At 49.1% G+C, this 23,046-nt stretch overlaps 1 protein-coding gene and 1 pseudogene across 1 annotated transcript in view; one reads left to right on the top strand and one right to left on the bottom strand.

Annotated features, from left to right (window-relative positions):
- LOC144096671 (fatty-acid amide hydrolase 2-A-like) overlaps nt 1-23,046 on the top strand; it is a 189,643-nt gene that overhangs the window by 125,814 nt on the left and 40,783 nt on the right. The window contains exons 3-5 of the mRNA XM_077629507.1: nt 19,311-19,539; nt 22,173-22,382; nt 22,765-23,045. Coding sequence (XP_077485633.1) covers nt 19,311-19,539; nt 22,173-22,382; nt 22,765-23,045 — 720 coding nt within the window. The remainder of the gene's footprint in view (nt 1-19,310; nt 19,540-22,172; nt 22,383-22,764; nt 23,046) is intronic.
- LOC144096865 (uncharacterized) lies at nt 5,794-8,655 on the bottom strand (annotated as a pseudogene).

Below are 23,046 nucleotides of genomic sequence, written 5' to 3'. Positions count from 1 at the left end.
CACAGGAGTTTAGCGAAACAGATATTCAGCTTTAACTGAGGAAGACGATCTTGATGTTCATACAATGAACGATAATCTGACATCAATAATTACGGAGTGCGCAGTAGAAGTAGGCGGTAGGACAGTTCGACAGGATACCGGAAAGCTATCTCAGGTGACGAAAGATCTGATTAAGAAGCGCCAAAGCATGAGGGCGTCTAACCATACCGACAGAATAGAACAAACAGAGCTATCAATGTTAATAAATAAGCGCAAGTTAGCCGACATAAGGAAGTTTAATATGGAGAGAATCGAGCATGCTCTAAAGAACGGAGGAAGCCTAAAACTAGTGAAGAGGAAACTAGGCATAGGTAAACACCAGATGTATGCATTAAGAGATAAGCAGGGCAATGTCATTAGCAATATGGATAAGATGGTTAAAGTAGCCGAAGAGTTCTACACAGACCTGTGCAGTAGCCAATGCAATCAGAGCGTTAATGAGAAAGACAGCAGTGCACAGCAACGCGTCATCCCGCCAGTAACGAAACATGAAGTAAAGAAAGCCTTAGGAGCAATGAAAAGGGGAAAAGCAGCTGGGGAGGATCAGGTAACAGCAGATCTGTTGAGGGATGGAGGAGAGATCGTTCTAGAAAAACTAGCCACCCTGTATACGAAATGCCTTATGACCTCAACCGTACCAGACGCTTGGAAGAATGCCAACATTATCTTCATTCATAAGAATGGAGACGCCAAGGACTGGAAAAATTACAGGCCGATCAGCTTACTATCCGTGGCCCACAAAGTATTTACTAAAGTAATCGCTAATAGAGTAAGGGCAACCTTAGACTGTAATCAACCAAATGATCAGGCGGGCTTTCGTAAAGGATATTCCACAATAGATAATATTCACACTCAATCAGATGATAGAGAAATGCGCAGAATATAACAAACCTCTCTATATAGCTATCATTGATTACGAGAAAGCATTCGACTCAGTGGAAACCTCATCAGTCATACAGGCATTGCGTAATCAGGGGGTAGAAGAGCCATATGTCAAAATACTGGAAGATATATATAGCAACTGCAAAGCTACTATAGTCCTCCATAAAGTCAGCAATAAAATTCCAAAAAGGAAGGGCGTCAGGCAAGGAGACACGATCTCGCCAATGCTATTCACCGCCTGTTTACAGGAGGTATTCTGAGGCCTGAATTGGGAACAGTTGGGAATAAGAATAAATGGAGAATACCTAAATAATCTGCGATTCGGTGATGACATTGCCTTGCTGAGTCACTCAGGAGGTGAACTTCAAATCATGATCAATGAGTTAGGCAGAGCAGAACAATGGGTCTAAATATTAACGTGCAGAAAACCAAGGTAATGTTCAACAGTCTAGCAAGGCAACAACTGTTCACAATTGGCAGCGAGAGCCTGGAAGTTGTGAAGGAATACGTCTACTTAGGGCAGGTAGTGATAGCTGATCCAGATCATGAGAGGGAGATAACTAGAAGAATAAGAATGAGGTTGAGCGCATATGGCAGGTTCTCTCAGATCATGAATATCAGTTTACTAATATCCCTCAAGATAAAAGTGTACAACGGCTGTACCTTGCCGGTACTCCCCTACGGGGCAGAAACATTGAGGCTAACGAAAAGGGTTCAGCTTAAGTTTAGGACAGCACAGCCAGCCGTGGAAAGAAAAATTATAGGTGTCATGTTACGAGACCTGAAGTGGGCAGAATGGGCGAAAGAAGAAAAGCGGGTTAATGACATCCTAGTCGAAATCAAGAAAAAGAAATGGGTTTGGGCAGGGCATGTAATGCGAAGGCAAGATAACCGCTGGTCCTTAAGGGTAACGGAGTGGATTCCAAGAGAAAGTAAGCGTAGCAGGGGGCGGCAGAAGGTTAGGTGGGCGGATGAGATTAAGAAGTTTGCAGGCAAAGGGTGGATGTAGATGGCAAAGGATAGGGTTAATTGGAGAGACGTGGGAGAGGCCTTTGCCCTGCAGTGGGTGTAGTAAGGCTGCTGCTGCTGCTGATGATGATGATGAAAGTGGTGACCTTTCCTGAAGGAAATGTGCTGCTTAAACTCTTGCCGTCGGCACGCCAGCTGCGTTCTCTCCTCGTCACAATTTTTAAATGGGTTATTCACTTTGAGTTAACTTTAAATGCAGAAAAAACTTCCTCTATGTTTTGGAACCTAAATTTCATTGAAAAGTCCCGCAGAATAATTTTGGGATTAACGCTCATCTCACCTTTATTTTTCTTATATCAAATGGATCTCAGTATTGTCATGTACACGTGAAAAAATTGTGTTTTGCGATGCTTTCATTTCTTACCAAGCTACCGGCTGTGTTCGATTCCTGCTTGAGGCCTTTTAGGTGAAATCCAGTTGTATTGAATAAAGTATGAACGGCACGGCTACAGGCGGCCACCTTGGCTCCATTAAAGCGCGCCTAAATTGCACTGAGCGGTCGTCTACGCATCCCGCCTCCGCCGAGATGCAAAGACCACGCATGCATCGAGATGCATCAGAGGTGCCTGAAGCGGAGATTGAATCAATGCAACTCGTTCCCCGCAGCCGAATGACAATGGTGTTTCATTGTTTCAGGATCAATGTGCTGGCCGGGACTAAGGCAAGCAAGAGACAAACGCGGCTTCTTTTGTAGGGTTCAGCAGATTACATCAGAATTCCCGAATTCTCGAAATAATTAAGCAAGGAAAAAGAAATATTACGGAGGGTACAAACAAACACCTATCACATCCCCAGATCACAGCACACCTGGCAACCAGAACTTTACAGGTCAGAATATCCACACTGCGGATAAATCACGGACCTCTTGACAAGCTATGTGCCTACCAGAAAAACAAGGCCATAACCCCCATCTCTTCCCGAGTCCCTAATCAGTGGGAGGCCACTCTGTTCAACGCAGTCACCTGAGGAGACTTGTAAATTCAATCGAGACTAGTAAGCCATGCTGCAGACAGGAAGCGCGAAAACATCGCTATCCTTTCACTATTTGTTTTATTGCCTACCTAATCGTTTTTTTTATTATCTCATTCGTTGCTTCTTTGTCCAGGCTTCAGCGCTTTTTTATGTCATGTTATGGGGATTGAATTTCCAAAGCTGTAGCAGAGGCAGACTCCTTCAGTATGGTCATGAAGCGTCCCCGTACCTCAATGGGGGAGCTTGGTGCGCTGCCCAAAGCGGCCACGCGACGGTGGTGCCGTCAACCGAGGATCATGTTTTGGCGAGCGGCAGGGAGGGCAGGTGGCCGCCTACGCTCAGGAACCGACGTTTTGCGATATGTTGCTGCGTCGTTTTCTTGTTCCGGAGGTTTACCAGGTGCAGTGTAGAACTACGCGAATGCCTGTGTTGTTGCAAAAAGGGCGCGTGCTGTGAATGATGCCTTCACCTTGAGGTGTGACGCGTGGCCGCTCAGGCTAGTGGTGATGATGATGTCCTCAGGCTTAATGGTATACATATCCAAGGCGGGGGATTGGCCAGGCTGCATTGCTGATAAAAACGCACACATGGACAACAAGGACTGGAGTAATTGAATAATCTTGTAACCATGATTCGAATTTGGATTAAAAGTGGAGATAAAAAAACTGAAATGAAAAAACTGTGAATTCACATTCTAGCATAAGAAGCTACCTGATGCAATTATATATCCGTGAATAAAATCGCACACTGGTTTCAAGGCATATCCCTTGGCGCTTGCCCCAAAGGAGAGGAGGATCGGAATAGGCAGAGGTAGCCTCAGTCGAGCGAGGGGCATCTCCAAGTAAGTTCTACGGAAAGAAGCGAACCGCAGGCAAAAGGGGGAAAAGTGATCTGTTGACTCAATTTCGCCATAATTAAGACTCACAGAGGTTGGTGAGAGATAAACCTGACCGACATAAGTAGAGATTTAGTCATGTTATTCTGCAGCGCAAGGAGGGCCATGGACACTTCACATTGCCTTGAACTGCAAATCCGCACACTCCAAGGAAACGCCATGTGTTGAAAATCGCTACAGCAAGGAGAGGCTGTAGCCAAGGAGGTTATATAATAACTGCTGGAGTGGAAGTCTCCTATACCGGCCAATAGGCTCAGGTGAAGCCAGCGGCGGCCATCTTGCGGGGGGCCAGAAGCGGCTTGCCAAGCGCTTCGCAGCGCTGTTCTCCGGCTTTTCCAGCGGTTTTTATTTGTTTAACGAATTTTAAATTTCCAATGAAACACTGTGGGCTATGAGGCGAGCTGTATTGGAGGTCTGGGGATCGATTTCGACCACGTGGATTTTTAAACTCTCACTAATATCCCAGTATAAGGGCGTTTTCCCATTTTATCGGCACCAATATGCTGTTGCTACAACAACCGGGATAGAGCCCATGACCTGGGGATCAACAGATGAATGTCTTAGCCAGGACCCACTGCAGCGGGTTTTACAGGCTCTCTGTGGCCGTAAAGTAAAAACAAATTCGTACAGTAATTCGCGTTTATTCATCTTCTTTATGCACTGTCTTGAAATGTAGAAATTGAACAATCTTGAAACTTTTCATAAATAAATGCAATTCAAAGCACAAGAAATAGCAACGCATGCAACAAATCTAAGTGACTAATACATGCAGTATTTTGAGAAGGCAAAATGAGAAACAGAACTTCCAGTGCTATTGAAAATAAAAACACATACTGCATTAAATAAACCTGACTATCACACTGATACAGGGACCTTATATTCATCAAAGCAACAGACGCCATTACGTTCATAGTGCTTGTGTCCAGCTAACACATAAAGAGCAAAAGATCGAAGGATCAACATTAATTCTTGTGGGTTACACAATGAGGTTACACAACATCACCAGCAACATGAAATTCGAAGATCAAATCGTTTGTATTTTCGTAAACATACAGTGTTTGTTGGCTGAAAGAAGGCAAGACATGATTTAATAGCAAATTAATATAACACACTCGCAAATAGCGAAACAAAAGAAAGTAGTAGAATTCGCGAAGTGCTACTGTGCTGAAGACTAAACAGCACATCATTACCCCTTCAGAATGCACATTTATGCATGGCTTGCATGAAGCCACACATCCATATGACAGAGCCCCATTACAAACATTTGTTTAGCAAATACAAATAATGGTACTAGTCGCTGTTAATGCCATGACTGATGCTACATACTGAATTTTCATTGGTTCTTAGATATGATAAGCCTTGAAAGTACAGATCTCACTTTCTCCTTTGTAATACACCTATTCCTCTATTTTGTTATGTGATGAATCCTGATTTTAATGTACAGCTCCACTACATCTTTGCACAGGTTGTAGACATGATGTTCCAATAGATCGCAGTCCATGAGATGCTGATTAAACTAAGAAAGCCAATTTTTCTCTGGCGACAAGCTCAACACTTCCAGTACCAGGTGCTTTGTTTTCAAATGAATTGTCTGAATGCTTTCAGATTCTGCTTGCAACCGACGGAGCCCCTTCTCTGTCCTTTCACATATTGAGATTACATCCCTTGAAGGTGACGCAAGCCCACCTCGGTTCAGTTGTTTCACCAGCGCTAGTTGTTCTTCAGTAAAAACAGCTGTAACACACTGATCACAGGCACTTTTTGCAGCAACCTTTCGAGCGACAAACCCTGCAATGTAGGGTACCACTGAACTCACAAATGGAGAGAGGCTTTCAGGGTAGTCGACTCGATGCGTGTAGTCATGGTCCTCAGCTTGTAGTATGGAATGCCTTCGCATCACACTGACAGCTGTAGTTGCACTGTCCTGAGATGCAATAACAGACGCGCCCAAGTCAGACACGACGTCTTGTGAACAGTCACTCCAGATTCGGAGGACTTCTCCTCCGTCTGCACAAAAAGCCGCTTGTAGGAAGCCATAAACTGGGCTGCTGTCGGATTATTATTGGAGCCGCTTCGCCCTCTGATACAGCCAAAAAAGGTCTCTGCATAATCTTGGCTCATCTTGTGAGTCAGCAAGTACTTCAAAGGGCCACTATGAATAAGCTCATCAAAAATGATCTCGGTGCTTTGCATGCATATTAGAAAGCCCAGAAATCATGTTTTCTTAACATATTATAGAACAGGCCGTCCTGCTGGGTCCTTGAGATCGCCAATATACGCTCGAGCATCGGAAAAAAATGCTTTCTAACAGGTTTCATTTTGAGTTCTCAAAGGCGCCTTGTAGGATTTTTCCAAGGGATTCCTGGAATTCAGAATGTTAAACAAATGGTCGAACAACCTCACAAACCTAGCTGTAGCAGCGGCACTTCTGAAATGTGGGAGCTTCAGTACCTGCTCGCAAAAGTCTAGAGCGCGGGCGACCGAAGCATTCAGCGCTTGGACGGCCAGCCGGACCTTCATTTTTTTTTGTTTCGCCCACTCGAGGTGCATTCTTGTTAGCTTATTGTCCAGCCTCAGGCCTTCCTCCCGCTGGAAGGCGTCTAGAGCTTTTATATAAGCCCACTTCACAAACTGCCCTTCATCATCGACAAGATGGCTCACAGTTGCTAACAAGTTTCTGATTAGCTTGATCATATAGCATGTGTCTTACATGATATGCACATTTTTTGAAGAACCATTCGGGCCTTCAAAGCATGTGGAAAAGTGCTCACCACCAAGATGAAGCGCAGCGCCCAACCTTGCAGCCATGCTAAAATTAGATGATCCACCATAAAATGTCAGAGAGATGACCTCAACCCCAACAGAACACAATTTTTCAATGCACTGCTTTGTGAGTTCAGCTCTTTCCGAGCCTGTGAGACAGTCAATCAGAAAATACCCTACAGGTATCTTAATCCGCATGTTAACTCCAACGAGCACATAGACACAAACATTCGATGCTTCAGGAAGGCTGTCATCTTCGAAACCCGTGCCAAAATCGACATACCCTTCCACTCTGTCACTGGCCAACTCAACATGCTTTCTTAGCACCACATCGTCCACAATGAGTGCACAGTAGAGGACTTCAGATCTGGTTCGCACAAGATTCTCTAGAAAAGAGAATGCTTCAGCTGTGAAGACCGGTCGTCCATCAACGGATCGATACCACTCGCGGAGTGTGGGTGGCGATGGTAGAGCATTATTGAACTTTGGTCGGACGTATTCGTAAGCTGCTGGTGCGTAAAAATATAGTCTAAGGGCAAAGGTGCGCAATTCTGGAGGGAATTTTTCTTTCTTTTCGACTCCTGCCCTGTACACGAGTTGTTGCATGCCACTCGAGAATGCAAGGGCTAAATACTTCAGCCCCTTAATCAGATAGTTTTCTTTCTTTGATTGTTCTTATAATTTCCAGGGCTGTCTCATTTCTTTTCTGTAGCCTTCGTTTGGTTTGCTGCAGAACTTTGGTCTTTTTCTTTAGGTGCACTGTGTCTTCTTCAGAGGCATGTAATCTATCCTTAAATCATTCCTCGCTAGGCGAAGGCAGAGCAGCCTCTTCATCATCATCAGGTGTTGCCGGTTCTTTCTCATCCTCATTGCATGGAGGGTCTCGGGACTTTGGTTGTGGTTGTTTCTTTTTAACCTGGAATATGAAATTTCGCTTTATTCTAGTTCAAGGCAATGCAAATCTGCAGCCTTAAAAATGGGAAGGATAGTGCTAACATGAGGTGTCACTGACAATCACCTTGTAGGCATTGACTACATAAACAAAACGGTTTTACTGTGATGCCAACAGAAATCACATTTCGAAACCTTAAGTCTTTCGAGTCGATACACTGCTTCTGAAGCGTATTCAGAAGTTAGTAACTGCTTGCGATGCAGCATATGCCTCTGAAGAACTCTTTTGCACTTTCATGTACAAACGTTTCCGCGATGCGGGTTCGTGAAGAAAAAAATAATTTCTGTGCTGTCGGGCAAAGCAGGCCAATGAAAAGCACTGAATCCCGAGGGAACATGCATTCTCTCTTCACAGGAAAAATATCAGCTGACTGACTGGGGACGCAACGCAGAAATGTTTTTTTTCTCGCGAATCCGCATCCGGCAAACTTTTGTCCATGACTGTACTGCTTGCACATCAACTTTTCGAGAAACACCCGCACGCTAACATACCTTGGCATCAGCAGCGCCATGCACGGCAAGATACAATGACCCTAAACACATAGGCTAACGACACTGAACAACTGTCGGGATCTTCGCACGAAGCACAAAGAGCCGAGGCACAAGTTCACTAGAGATACAAGTTCACTAACGCTCAACATGCATCCCCTGGAGTAGTTTGAATTCTCTGACAATAATAATCACGCGCGGCTCCGACAACCCACTATGTTTTAATGCAAAGCAGCAACTGTCTTGACCATTTATCATGCTTACCGGCGCCTGTAGTCGCTCCGGGAATGCAGGAAACAGTGCCGGTACTGTGCCTGGGCGCAGCCACGTCGTTTGTCCGGTCCGGTCAAATCAGTCGGGAGTAAAATGAACCGAACACAAGCGGCCTACGTCTTTTGCTTTTCAGCCCTCGCGACGAACAGCCCGTTCCCAAAGTGTACGCACCTCAGCATCCTTTGGAAACCTAGCAGTAAAGACATTAACGGTTATGGGCGCGCACGTGCGCGCCGCAATGCAAGGAGCACGGCAGCACGACAGGCCGGAATCAGCTTTCACGTGCCCAACATGTGAAATGTGACTCCTGGCGTTGTCTTCACATGGTATGTGCAACCGTAAGCCACGCATGAACCAACCATGCTTGTTCCGGCCGTGTTACGTAATGTGCATGTGAATAAGCTGCACTTGTTCGTGTACACATGCACCAGCACATGCACACACTGGGAGCGCGCTGCTGAAAATTGCTTGCTTTCTGCCCCCCGCAAGATGGCGTCGCGGCGGCTTCACTTGACGGGCGCCCCCTCCACTCCAGCAATTTTCTTTAACCTCCTTGGCTGTAGCGGATGCTCAGGCTACGTGGCCAACGGCAAAAGCGCGTCAACTTTTGCTTTTCCCGCCTGACGCCAAACTGCGAGAGAAGTGGAGGAATAAGCTTTATTAGGCCTTTTTTGTCGCCGTTAGGCCACTGTCGCCCCAGGTGGCCTCCATGAAGGGGCGACCTCGAGGATGATGATGTTCCAATCTGCGGTGTTCGTGTTCGTGTATACAAGCAATTAAGCGCCTGTGTCTTGGCCACTCCCCCGCAGTGGGTATGTGCCAGCATTGTTTGAGGCCAACTATCTGTCAGCTGAGTGATATGGCCGGCGCTTTCTGGAGGGGGGATTTCCCTCGCAGCCCAGAGAGTATGGTCATTATTGCATTAAAGTTTTTGCCACAAATTTGGCAAAGAGGATTGACTTCACCTTTTCTAATTAAGGCCAATCGATATGGGCTCATGAGACATTTTCTCTGAGCTCTGCTAAGAGCCGTGGTTTGTGCCCTGGTAAGCTCTGGATGTGTGCGTGGGTAAAGGCGTCGGTTATCTCTATATATGTTTGCAACCTCGTTGTATGTGGTGGGTGGCTCCGCCGGCGGCTCATTCGTGCAGACGGCCCGGTTGGTTAGCGCTCGAGCATTTTCGTCCACCTTCTCGTTTCCTGAGCAGCCTGGGTGGGCTGGTACCCATACGAGGTTGATCGTGGACGGAGGTGTGTAATTTTTGAGTACGGACGCGGTGAGTTTACCCACTCTGCCCCTGTGATATCCGTTAACCGCGCGAGATGACCGCCTCCGTGCGGTGATCTCTAATGGCCAGTGCCATGGCTATGTGATGACCCCCATAATGCGCAGGTCCACACGGGACGGAGAGGCAAAGAGACACCGTATGGCTCTCCGTCCCGTGTGGACCTGCGCATTATGGGGGTCATCACACTGGTGTCAGAAGTGGGGTCTCAAAAGCAAATGTCCTCTGAATGCGGTGACATTCATGACTTCAAAATTGTAATCAAAAGGGAATCACGGGACTGATTGTGGGACTTTTACCCCCATTTGAGAGGCTTGAGGCACTGGAGGGCTTGAAAAAAAAAATGACTGTATCTGAGGGAGCTCCCACTCCACAGCCGTCGCTCGGAGCAAGCATGCTGGCATTAGGAAGCGTCATTCCGACGTTTACGGGAGATAAGACAGGGGTTCCAATCTGCGATTTCTTTTCCATGCTAGAAGAGGTTGGGAAAATGGGGGGATGGTCCGATGCTCAAATGCTGGGAATGGCGAGGTGTAAGATGGCAGGAGCTGCTCATGATTTTGCCTGGCGAGACGAAAAAGTAAAATCCACAAAATCATTTGCGGAATTTAAGAAGCTCGCGTTTGAGCATTTCGACACTGAACCACGTCACGTGCGGGTACAGAGGTTCCGTGACGCCGGACAGATGGTAGGGGAGGACGTGCGAACATTTGCGTCGCGGCTTCAGCGCCTAGCACGCGATACGTTAAGCAGGGAGGAGGAAGGAGACCAGCTAAGGAAGAAATACGCGGAGGATATACTTAAAGAGGAAATGACCGCTTTGTTCGTGGCTGGTCTGCAAGACCCCGTGCGCCGGTTCGTGCTCTCGCGCAAGCCGAGCAATTTCGACCAAGCCGTGGAGGCCGCATTGGATGAGGAACGAAATGAGGCGTTAACGACAGCCGCAGCGAGAGTACGCGTCATAGAGAGAGCGGTGCTCAACCCTGAGGTTGCTCTCTTGACAGAGCGGTTAGATCGCTTAGAACAGCTGCTATCTCAGCAGGTAGAATGCCAGATTGAAGCGCGCGCTCAACAGCGCCCATTCGCTGGAAACCGGAGACCGCCACAAAGCTACAGGCGCGGTATGCGAGATTTTGAAGAAATCGTATGCTTCGCTTGCCAGGGTCGCGGACACATCGCCAGGTTCTGCCAAAACGTGCGCCGTGGGGAGCCACAAAGAGAAGCAGGCGAGACACGCCCTAAGCAAGCCTACAGTGGGGCTCCAGATACCGAGACAAAAAACTAGATAGTCCTCCCCAGCCTGAGGAGCGTGGGGAGGGAGCAGTAGATGATGAGGTGGTGGTAGTTTGTGTGGCCGACGAGGCATGCCCTGTTGTGCGTTGCAAGTTAAATGCATGGTTGTTGCATGGAATTGTTGATAGATACGGGGTCAAAGGTGACATTGCTTAAGGAGAGCAGTTTTAACACGCTTCGAAGGAAGGGGGACCGCGAGGTGTTGGAAGCGTCTGGTGGTATGGCAACTAAATTTGTAGGCATAACGGGGGATCCTCTTGGCATAAGTGGACTCTACCGGTTACACTTCTCTCTCGGCGGAATTGCATTGGAGCACCCCTGCTACGTATGCCCGGACACGGTGTCTCTGCCAAACGGAGTGTCAGGTATATTAGGGCAGGATTTTTTGAGAAAAGGGAAGGTAGTAGTGTCATTCTCTGAGGAAGAGGTTAATGCGGGCGGCTCAAAAGTTCCGTTTTTGAATAGGAGAGGGGCTGAGATTCGCATTACCGATATTGACACCCGTCAAACAGTGGGATCATTGGAGAAGGTATATTCGCGGGTTGCCGTCAGGCTGGTCGAGGAGGCGGTCGTCCTTCCTTGGTCGGAGCACATTTTGTACGCGTTTGTGCCTTCAGATGTAGAGAGCGGCGCCGTGGGAGTGCTTGAGCCGGTCGACTCTCTCAGCAATGGCCTGAAGGCAGCCGCGTGCCTCGTGACAGTTAATGACGCCCACAGAGTGCCCCTACGGGTGGTTAACTGTAGCCAGCAGCCACTGAGCCTTCCCAAGAACAAAACATTGGCTTTCTTCACCTCTGCGATAGAGAAACGTGAGCCCACCGATACGGTACTCGCAACTGTAGAGCATGCTAGTCCTTCGGCTGCTCCAAAGGTGTCGTTCGATCTTTCTCACGTAAAATCCAGGGAGAGGGAGGCTCTGGCTGGTTTGCTGAACGACTACTCGGAGGTATTCGCCGCGTCCAACCTGGATTTGGGCTGCTGTGGCGTTATAAAGCACAGGATAGAAACCGGCACTTCATCGCCCGTTTACCAGCGTGCGTACAGGATTCCTTACTCCCAACGTGAGGAGATGGAGCGGCAGGTGCAGGACCTGATTGATCGCGGCATTGTAGAACACTCAAAGTCACCCTGGGGAGCACCAGCACTATTGGTGGAAAAGCCAGATGGCTCGTATCGATTGGTAGTGGACTACCGCAAACTAAATGCCGTAACTCGCATCGATCCATACCCCATCCCCAATATACAGGAGACGCTTTCTCAGCTGGGCTCTGCCAGGTACTTCACGGTAGTGGACATGGCGGCGGGATTCTGGCAGATAGCAATGGATCCGGCAGATGCCGAGAAAACGGCCTTCAACACGCCCTCAGGGCACTATGAATGGAAAAGAATGCCGATGGGTGTGGCCAACAGCCCTGCTGTCTGGCAGAGAACCGCTGATGTCATCCTGGCAGGTCTTCTGGGGAGGCTGTGCTTCGTGTATATGGATGACATTATCATATACAGTGACAGTTTTGATAACCATTTGCGCGATATTGAGCAGGTTTTGGTGCGACTAAGAGCAGCGGGTCTCAAGCTGAAGCCCTCTAAGTGCCAATTCCTCAAAAACGAGGTGAAATACCTCGGGCACGTTGTTTCAGCTGACGGCGTGCGACCGGACCCTGAGAAACTAAGGTGTGTCTCGGATTTTCCATCCCCGACTAGCGTCCGCCAGGTCCGGCAGTTTCTCGGCCTGATCGGTTACTACCGAAGGCACATAGAGGAGTTCGCCAAGCTCGCTAAGCCGCTCACCGCCTTAACAGCCAAAAATGTCGCCTTTCGCTGGGACGAAAACGCGGAGAATGCTTTTGGGGCCCTGAAAAGGAAGCTAATGAGTGCACCGCTGTTGCGCCACTCGGAGTTTAGTTTGCCCTTCGTTATGGCCACAGATGCGTCAAAGTTCGCAGTTGGTGCCGTGCTATCTCAGGTTATCGAGGGCAAAGAACATCCCGTTGCTTTTGCTAGCCGACAGCTGAGCCCCACAGAGCAAAAGTACGGAGCTACGGAAAGGGAGTGCCTCGCCGTTGTCTGGACAGTAAAGCACTTCAGATGCTACCTTTACGGCCGCAAATTCAAGCTAGTCACAGACTGCCATCCTCTGAAATGGGTGATGAGTGTCAGGGACCCTAGCTCGCGACTCGCTAGATGGAATCTACACCTGCAGGAATACTGCTTTGAAGTTGAGCACAAGTCAGGAAAGACACATCTGAATGCTGATGCACTCAGCCGCACAGCTGCCGTGGCAGCTATAGAAGAGTTTGTCCCCGTAGTCGACCCCGCCGAATTACGCACAGAGCAGTGCAAAGATCCTGACCTGAAGCGAATAATCGAAAGCTTAGAGGGCGCACCGTCTCACCCCGAACAGCTAGGTTATTTCATTGACAAAGACGGCACCCTGTGTCGGCGCACGAGGCCAACCAGGAAAGGGAGACCAGAGAAAACCGCTTGGGAGAGAGTCGTCATACCTCGGTCGTGGACAGAAAGGGTTCTTCGCGCGTTTCACGATGCGCCATGCGCCGGTCATTTTGGCGTAGCGAAGACACGCAGGCGTGTGGAGCGTTTGTACTTTTGGAGTGGCATGCGACAGGATGTTAGAGACTACTGTGCGAAGTGTCATTCCTGTCTCGAAAGAAAAACACCCAAGGGACGAAGACCAGCTCCAATTCAGCCGTTCCCTGAGGTTTCGGCTCCCTTCGAGCGGACAGGTATGGACATAATGGGCCCATTGCCCACGACCACTTCCGGAAACAAGTACATTTTAGTATTTGTCGACCACCTTTCAAAATACGCGGAAGCGGTAGCACTCCCAGATCAGAAGGCAGACACGGTTGCAAGAGCATTTGTCGAACAGATCGTGCTCCGACATGGACCCCCGAGGCAACTCTTGACAGATCGGGGAACGAACTTCGTGTCGCAGCTAATGAGGAGAGTTTGCGAGCTGCTTAAGATCGCTAAGAAGCAGACAACACCGTACCATCCGGCTTGCAACGGCGCGGTGGAGCGACTGAACCAAACCGTGGCCGGGTTCCGGTCGCATTTTGTTTCGCGCGACCAGCGGGACTGGGACTTGTGGCTCCCGTATGCAATGTTTGCCTACAATTCCGCAGCACACGAGAGCACGGGCGAATCGCCATTCTTTCTTCTCTACGGCCGAGACCCGGACCAGCCTAGTGAAGTGCCAGAGGGCCCCCGTCGTGTCCCATACGCTTCACTGGACGACTATAAGGTTGAGCTAGAATCGCGCTTGCAAGTGGCGAGGGACATCGCAAAGGAGTCCTTAAAGAAAGCGGCGAAGCGCAGGAAGGAGGTGCACGATCGCAGTGCTAGAGACGCGCCGTTTGATGTGGGGGACAGCGTGTACATTGAAAACTGCCAAAGGCAGATTGGGCTAGCTCGTAAGTTCCAGACGAAGTGGAGAGGACCGTGCGAGGTTGTCGAGAAGCTTTCTCCGGTAAACTTCAGAGTCCGAGACGTGAACCGGCGTTTGATAAGGATACACGCAAATCGCCTCAAGTCGGCACCGGTTCAGTATTCACGAAATGAGGAAAGGGAAAGCGCGGATTTTGATGGGGACAGAAGTGAAGCGGAGCGCGCAGATAGTTCGCAAGAAACGCCCTCTCCTGCATTTGTTCGGCAGGCGCCCGAGGTGACGGCCGGAATGCCACCGGATTTACTTCATGCATTGCTAGAAGAAGAAGCGCGCGAGGTTGCCGCGCAGATAACGCCAGGAGAGGCTCCTGCCACGAGCCCTCGCGAGTCCCAAAGCAGACAAAGGGGCACAGACTTACTTAGTATGACTCATGAAGGCCGATATCCGCTGCGAAATCGGAAAGCTAAGTCGGAGCTGAGGACGACATCGTTCGCCAAGAGGGCCTTCAGCGCCGAAGCCCGACGGCGTGCAGCTTCTGCCAGCAACCGCTCGAGCCCAACTCCGGAGCCACTCCATCGCCCCCATGAAGTCGTCGGCACGTAAGCTCGGACGCCCCAGCCTCTGATGTATAACCTTAATCATGTGTAATTATTGAATATACCTGTTTGTTTAAACTGAGCCATACGGTGTCTCTTTGCCTCTCCGTCCCGTGTGGACCTGCGCATTATGGGGGTCATCACAGCTACCTACTCTACATCTTTTATGCAGGGGACAAGAATTGTTGCCACGTTGATAATTTTGAAATGAGGCGTAATCACACAGACCGTGTACCTGCCAGGGCCTTGCATGGCCGCGTTCACATACACAGCACAGAGGTCGCCCGCATGCTGTATTTCTATAGCCTCCGCCCGAGCAATTCGTCTGTCATCGTGTCGTTCCGGCGGCATATTTTTGCCTAAAGGGGTGACCTTGAGCTTCAGGCTTCGGGAAGGACTGTGGACTCAGTAGCCATGTTAACGGGCCGAAGGCCCAGCTAGTCTATGATGTATCGCCCTGCGTCCGTTCCCGACAGCCGTTCTCTCTGCGCGGTTTTATGTGCCTCATTTAGCTCGTCGAGGGTATTATGCACCACAAGTTCTAGTAGTCTGTTGCTGCTGGCAAAACTAGGCATAACCGGTGCTGGCCTGTACGCACCACGAATGACGCTATTAATTGCCTACGTGTCCTTTTGTCGAATAAGATAATACGAAAATGAGTATCCGATTCTGCTCAGTAGAAATGCTTTTGCGAGCCTACAGAGGTCAGGCTCCTCCATTCCCCAGTGTCTCATAGCGATTCTCATCAGCCCACCAGTACGTTTAGTTGTTGTTTTAAGCTGCTTAATAGCCTCCGTATCCTGCGTATTGTTTTGAACCAACATGCAAATCACCCAAATAGTCTTGACCTTTGGTATGGTGTTGCCGTTGAGGGTGAAGTTTATGGTGTCGGCCGATGCGTCCACCCTTGGCTCCCTGTGCTTGTTCCGAATGATGAGTGCTTAAGTCGGATTTGTTCGGTGAGCATGTTAAACATTCAGTTTGAACGTATTCTTGGAATGTGTGGACTGCCTCCTGCAGGGCACCTTCTATGGGGGCGTCCGAGCTCTGATGCGTCCAGATGGTAATGTCATCCGCATAGATCGAGTTAGTAATGCCATATATGCCATTTAATTTGGCGGGTATATCTTCCATGGCCACATTAAACAGGAAAGGTGAGAGAACCGCCCCTTGCATAATGCCTCCCGTTCCAAATGTAACCTTATTGCTTTTTAGGCTGCCCACATGCAGAGTGGCTGTCCTGTCGCATAGAAAGCTTTTGACAAAGCAGTAGGTACGCCCTCCGACGTTCATTTGGACTGAGCCCTTCAAAAAAGGATTTGCTGACATCTAACCCAAGTATGCTGCGCGTTGCTATTACTGGGTCTGATGTGAGAGCATCATTTCGGGTCTTGGGTAGATAGGCCCGGTCTAAAGCATATGGCTGTGTGTGGAAAGATGTCATTCTCCTCCACATAGGCGTTAAGTCTGTTAAGGATTACTTGCTCCGTGGGTTTACCTAGACACGACGTGAGAGAGATGGGTCTAAGGTTGCTAATGTCCAATTTTTTTTCCTGGTTTCGGAGTGAAAATTACCTTCGTGTTTTACACGGGTGGTATTGCACCTTTCTCCCATACCTCATTAAATAATTTAGTGATGGCTGTGATGATATGGTCATCTAAGTTTCTAGAGAAGGGTCCCCGGTGGTGGTGATATGTTTTTGTTAATACCCTTAGCATCTCCTCGTCTTCACCCTGTATAATCCTCTGCGGGTTCTTACGTGTAGCCGGTCTGGTCGCCCTTAGGTCAAGGAGATGTTACAGTGGATGCCAGGTGTTTTTGTTACCTAAGTGCGCCATCCTCCGAAAAGGGAAAGAAGTTCGTGGCTTCTCCTTTGATTCGGCGCACATGCGCATTTGTGGAAAACATTTCGATACATCGTTCGGTACGATGAGTTCGTTGTGAACGAGGGTGCTGTTTCGCTGCGATGCGAGCTGCCCAAGTTGAAGCCTGAATCTGTTCCCAGGGTATTCGAAAGGCTTCCTCGGTGCTAAATAACAGAGAACAAACCACGCTGTTGGCTATCAGCATAGCGACGCCGTATTGCGTCGGATGCCTGCACAGCAGCGGACGCTCCGGATACTTCATGCCTGAAATAGCAGGCCATCGACGGCGCTACAGACGCAGCTAATGACGGTAAGCCTCAATGTCAACACAGATCACTGGCTTGTGTCAGTTCGTCAGAGCGTTAGACACTAAAAAAAGGCACTGGCCGGAATGGCACCTCTGCGTTTATTGTTATTATTTTTTTTTCAGATGTGCAAAGCTTGGACAAATCCTGTCAAAAGGCAGAGCTTACCGCAGACCCGAGCTGCGCAAACTATAATTGCAGCTTTGCAAGGCGAAATACCAGCGCCACGAGTGTCAACAGAAGCTTGCTGAAGTTGCAGCACGTGCAAACAATCTTAGCAACTGTGCGTGCGAAATGCCCTGCCATTGCAGACAAAACATTGAGCCAATAGCTGATCCTATGTTGACATTCAATTTTCTATTGGTTTTTGTAGTGTATGTGAATAAAAGGTTCATTCTGTTAAGGCATTCACTTTCTCATTTTGCACATGTATGCCGTCCAAGGCGGTGACTGGCAAGTTGCGAAAATAATTACTATGTATTTACTATGTATGCAAATAAATACATGCATGTTATAATTATGTATGTAAAAATTACGTATGTAAATAATTACATTACTATGTCAAAGTAGACCTCGGCACAGTGCTGTAATGCGCATCAAAGCTCAGCAGTTCAGAACGGCATTATTCGATCGGGATCGGGGCAATTAGCGGCGCTATGCAGTAGCATTGTCATCATACTAATCCATGCTCGCAAAACGGTAAAGCCATTCCAGCCGAAAAGCGTTAGTGATAAGCTCAAGAGATGAACAAATGAAAGTACCCCCTGCTGCGCAACCTTCGCAATCGACGTCGGACGCACTGCGCTCCCAAAAAAGAACGCGTGATAGCAACAGCTAGCACGTGTTTTGACGCGCTCTTCAGCGGCAGTCGCAGACGCATAGCCATGCCATGCTTTAAACTATCGAGTAAAATCCCACGCCACTGTATAACGTAGCGTGCTGCTAAACCTGCAGTCTTGTCCACTGAACCAAACCCAAGCGGAGCATGAATCCAATGAAGGCCGTCCTCTAACGCGGGCTTTGCCGCGCATTGCATATCGTTCAAGTTTAGTTTGTTTATTTTATTCCTCAAGGGTCTCGCGTGGAGACATTACACGAAGGATGTTGTTGGCCAATCACTACTCCGCACTTTTCGGCAGTTTTAATGTTACATTAAGCAAGAAAAGTATCCATACGCAGCAGCCAGACGATCACGAATGCGGGGCCGGCCGTGGCGCTGCCGGAAGCGCTCTTTCTGTAAACAAATGCAAAGCGGGTTAGGATCACGGGACTAAAACGTATACAGGACTTCCGCTTCAATACATCGTGAATAATTACAAGACCAAATTACGGCTCTGGAGCGGAAGGTTTTCTCAAACAACCACACCATACGCCGCCGGGCCCCTCTACCGATTAATAATAATAGATTGGCGGTGGCACCTCTAGCAGCCGCCTTTGTCCGCAAACCAAACTTCGGCGGGAGTTTTATGGCCATAAAGCTATAAAGGACTCTGGTAGAGGCCTCCAAGTTAGTTTCAAGCACGTGGTCTTCTTCAGTGTAAACATGTCTCACAGCGCGGGGGCGTCAATTGCATCTCGATCGTTCGCAGTGAAATGCGTCTGAGATAGGATAACGCGCACTATCGCTCAGCAGCGGGACGCCATGTCGCCTTACTGAGCCGCCGCCGCGGCTGCTGCTTTGTGCTGCTGTACCGGTCTCAACGGCTGAACAGCCAAGTTTCAGGCCTCACTGACCTGTTAGCACTTTTTGCCCCCGCTGTCTCCGTAGGAAATGGTTAAACAGACACTCAGGGCAGCTTGATCCAGTTTTGTTCATGGTAAAAAGAGATTGTATGGCACTCTCTGCGTGTGTTTGTGTTTTCCAGAAAACACGCATTCGTTACTGAGAAAAATCTGTCGCGAAACTTTCGCGCCGCTATATATGCAGGTATGTATGTATAGATACAAACTCGTAGCTTCCAGGCCCCAAAAAGTCTCCTCGGTGACAGTTTGGAAGTGACTGGCGATGTAACTGTGATTCTAGTGTGGGCTCACAGGTCGGCACCGTTAACAGCGCCTTGAAGTCACCGCAGTTTGCGAACATGGCCAGGCGTGCTGATATGTGCATTATTTTTCACCTTTTATGCACAATAAAAGCGCCGTGTTTAGTACACGAAACGTCTTTGTCGAAAGAAAGCGGTAATCGATCGATTACTTGAAGTCTATCATCAGTTTCCCTTCGCAGCTGGGAGACATAGAGCGGCGTGCCCTTTTCGTCTCGGCGCAGGCGAGCAGCGAGGCGGTGGTGGGCGCCTTCTGCGCCCGCATCGGCGCAGTGGAGCCCCAGCTGGGCGCCATTGTGGATGAGCGCATGAGCGAGGCTCTGGACGAGGCGCGCCACGTGGATCGACTGGTGCGCGAAACAGTCCAGCGCGGCGGCGCGGGAGAGGCGCTGCTCGCCACCAAGCCGCTGCTGGGCGTGCCCTTCACCGCAAAGGACCTGCTGGGCGTCAAGGGCGAGTGTTACGCACTATCCCAAAGATTCTTAACGAAGATGGACAACACTTGTTTCTTCATTCTCTCCCCGGGTCACTAGGAGCGTGTATCGTACGACAGCCGTAATCTTCACAGAAAGCGCCGGCCAAAAATGCGCCGTCCATTTCGCCATTTCGCCACTGACCGGTTGCCTTCAGGCAATGATATGAGGACTGCTTTAGGCATTACCGTACTTTGGCTGCAAAAAGTGACGACAGTTGTCCTCAGTGTCTACTGTTTCGCAACCCAGCGCCATCACAAAAGTCGCAAAACATGGCCGTCTGCTTGGACCATGGCGCTGATTGGAGGGAACAGAAATAAAAGTTGAAAGAAACAGGAGAGGGTTTAACGTTTAGGAAGAGCTTCAAATGGGCCTGGTTGGTTTGTAATCTTCGACATTGTTATGCGCTACTTATGGTTTACACAGACAAGAACGACACATGCGCCCGTTCTGTGTGTGTCGTTCGTGTCTGTGTAAACCATGAGTAGAGCAATAACAATGTCGAAAGTTAACGTTTAATTCTGATGCCCAAACTTATACCTTGTTGTTGAAGCAGTCGAGAAATTAGCCATTTAATCACGGTGGATAAGAAACATGAGTATGCTGCCAGAAAGAGATTAGCTTCATTTACAACTGGAGGCAGAGGAGTCTCTCTTTGTGGTCTTTAACTCCACGTCCACAAGGCATTGATAGGCTATGCAGATGTAATAGTCAGCTCTGTGTTGTGTTCTGAAGTAATTGGAATAAGATTTTTCTGCCTGTAAAGTGCCTTGCTCTCACTGATGAGAATAAGTTCTCAGCTGCGAGGTGAACGCGGGACGGCTGGTCAACGGGTCTCATTCAATGAGTCAGATTAAAAAAAATAAGTCAGAGCAGCCGGGTGTTATCTATTCCAAGGAACTAAAAGGGTCTTGTCTTAAAACAGGCGGCAATAGAAAGTGCCAAGAAGGCGTAGTATGCGTAAAAAAAAATCAGCTGTAGCTCCTGAGCAACGCCGACCATTGAAGGGTTAAAAACGGCAGCACATATGAGGAGAGTTTACAACATCATACGGTAGAAACGGACATGGTGGGGATATGTAATGCGATTATCGGATAACTGACAGCCTTTCAGGAAGGTAATCTGCATTCCAGCAGGAGAGCAGTGCAAACATGGAGGGATTGGAGCCAGGTGGCGAGGTGGCATTAAAAAATTTGCCCAGGTGTGGCGGCCGCATCTTGTACAGGACACTGGCAAAAGGATACCAGTTGTGGATGTTTGCGTTAAACTTCGAGCAGGCGACCTAGAACTGAACTTTAGCCGCCGGGACAGCAATGGCGTCGCGAATGCCAGTGTGACCGTACGTTCGGTTCCTTGCAAGTGGGCCTTGCTCATCAATGCCATGGGAGTGGAGATGGCGTCCAGGATTCAACAGTGAGAGAAGCCTTTCCCTTGCAGCGGATGTAGTGTTGCCGATACAGAGGACGATACTCTCTTCCAGGCAGCAATGCGCCCACCAAGACATTGCTTTTATCTGGGTGAACAGATGTGAACGAAAGAGTAGAGGTAAATGAGAGCACGTGATTATTAACACGAGCAGTGCACGTGCAGCGAAACTAAAAAAATGGTTGTGCTTGTCTCGATATCAGGGAAGGAACTGTATCTGATGTAGTTGTTACGCTTGCAGTTAGGGAGCTTTTTGTGTTGACGCCTGACTCGCTGTTGAGCCGCTGTAGAGACGACCGACAACTGTGGTGCCACAGGTGAACTGGGCTGCCAGATGTCCTGAGCGCCGTGTGCAGCTAGAAAGGAAGATACAAGGGCAGCGCCATCAGATGGTAGAACCTCATTTTGTAGATGATAAAAAAATACCAGTGGCATCATCGTCATCCGACCAACTTTCAATGCACGATAAAGGTCTGCACTATTGATGTCGATCAGCCCTGTCCTGTTCCGGCTGTGGTCGGCTTGTTTCCGTACTTTCTGATCTGGATCAGCCGACCTGATTCGCTTTCGCCCTCTGGTGAGTTTAACCTTTCTTGGAATACACTCCGTTGCGCTAACGGTCAGTCAGTGAAATATGGCAGAACTCAACAGTTGCAGTTTTGCCTTGAAAGAGGAGCGAGTGTCGTTTGCGCAACATTATCAAGTAATTTTGGTTTGAATAACGCGCTGCACACTAACAAAACGACACCGGAACGAAGGACACAGGACAAGTGTGCACTAACAACTAAAATTTATTCTGGTACGAGGGTACCAGAGAAGAGTGCGTAAGCACACCCTTGGTGTTGTTATCACGTGAGGAGGTGCATCTAATCAAAAAACGAAGGAGCGTGCGACACAGCCGTTGGCAATGAATTGATTGTTTCAGCATGTTCGTGGAATGTATTTATGTACCCTCGTACCAGAATAAATTTTAGTTGTTAGTGCGCACTTGTGCTGTGTCCTTCGTGCCGGTGTCGTTTTGTTAGTGTGTAGCGCGTTATTCAAACCAAAATGTACAACCAACTAGCCCACATTGCTGCCTTGATTATCTAGTAAACCGAGGGGCTGTTCTCGAACAAGGTGCAGCCAATCAGAGCCTAGTATGCCGCTGCCTCTTGACATATGGGGAAATCGTCTTCGCGTCTGCAGGGCTGGCACTGGATGCAGGAGTGTGCAGCCGCCGTGGAGTGCTGGCCGAGCGCGACTCGGATGCCGTGGCGGCACTACGTTCGGCGGGCGCTATTCCGCTGGCGGTGACAAACGTGTCCGAGATGGGCATGTGGTGGGAATCCAACAACAAGCTGTACGGCCGCACGCGCAACCCGTACGACCTGCGTAGGACGCCTGGAGGTTCCAGCGGTACGGCGCGCCCACTTCCTCGATAAGCGCAGCTGGGCCATTCAATGCAAACCACACTGTCTGCTCGCTACATCTCGCCTGGCCTCACTGTTCTATCCGGCAACAACATAGCTTAAATTTTTCTAGATACAACACATGGAACGCATGGATAACATGCTTCAGCGAAGGGAAACAATGTGGTTACAGGCGTTGTGAAATCATATAAACTCTCTCTAGACACGCCATTAGTGTGGTGTTTTTTACGTGTCCTTTGACAACAGCTGCTCCCAGCCGACCAAATAAATTGTGCGTTGTCTTTTCAGGAGCGCTGTTAAAGGCGTCCGTAAGCACGTGGTGCAATCCCTTCCTTAGGAGGTCTACGAAGCACCCTTGAATTGCGCAGGTGGCGAGGGCAGCCTTGTGTCGGCCGCGGGTTCCGCTCTGGGCCTGGGGACGGACATCGGCGGCTCTATTCGCATGCCGGCCTTCTTTAACGGTGTTTTCGGCCACAAGGCGTCGCCCGGCTTGACCGGCCTCGACGGGCAGTTCCCGCAGGTGCGCGGCCACCAGCTCGCCTTCCTGTCGACCGGACCGCTCTGCCGCTACTCCCAGGACCTGGCGCCGGTGTTGGCAGCGCTCGTGGGGCCAGAGAATGCGCGCACCAGGCTCAGGCTGCATGAAAATG

The sequence above is a fragment of the Amblyomma americanum genome, chromosome 7 (genome assembly GCF_052857255.1).
Source record: "Amblyomma americanum isolate KBUSLIRL-KWMA chromosome 7, ASM5285725v1, whole genome shotgun sequence".
Lineage (NCBI taxonomy): Eukaryota > Metazoa > Arthropoda > Arachnida > Ixodida > Ixodidae > Amblyomma > Amblyomma americanum.
This window is presented reverse-complemented; position numbering and strand designations above follow the sequence as displayed.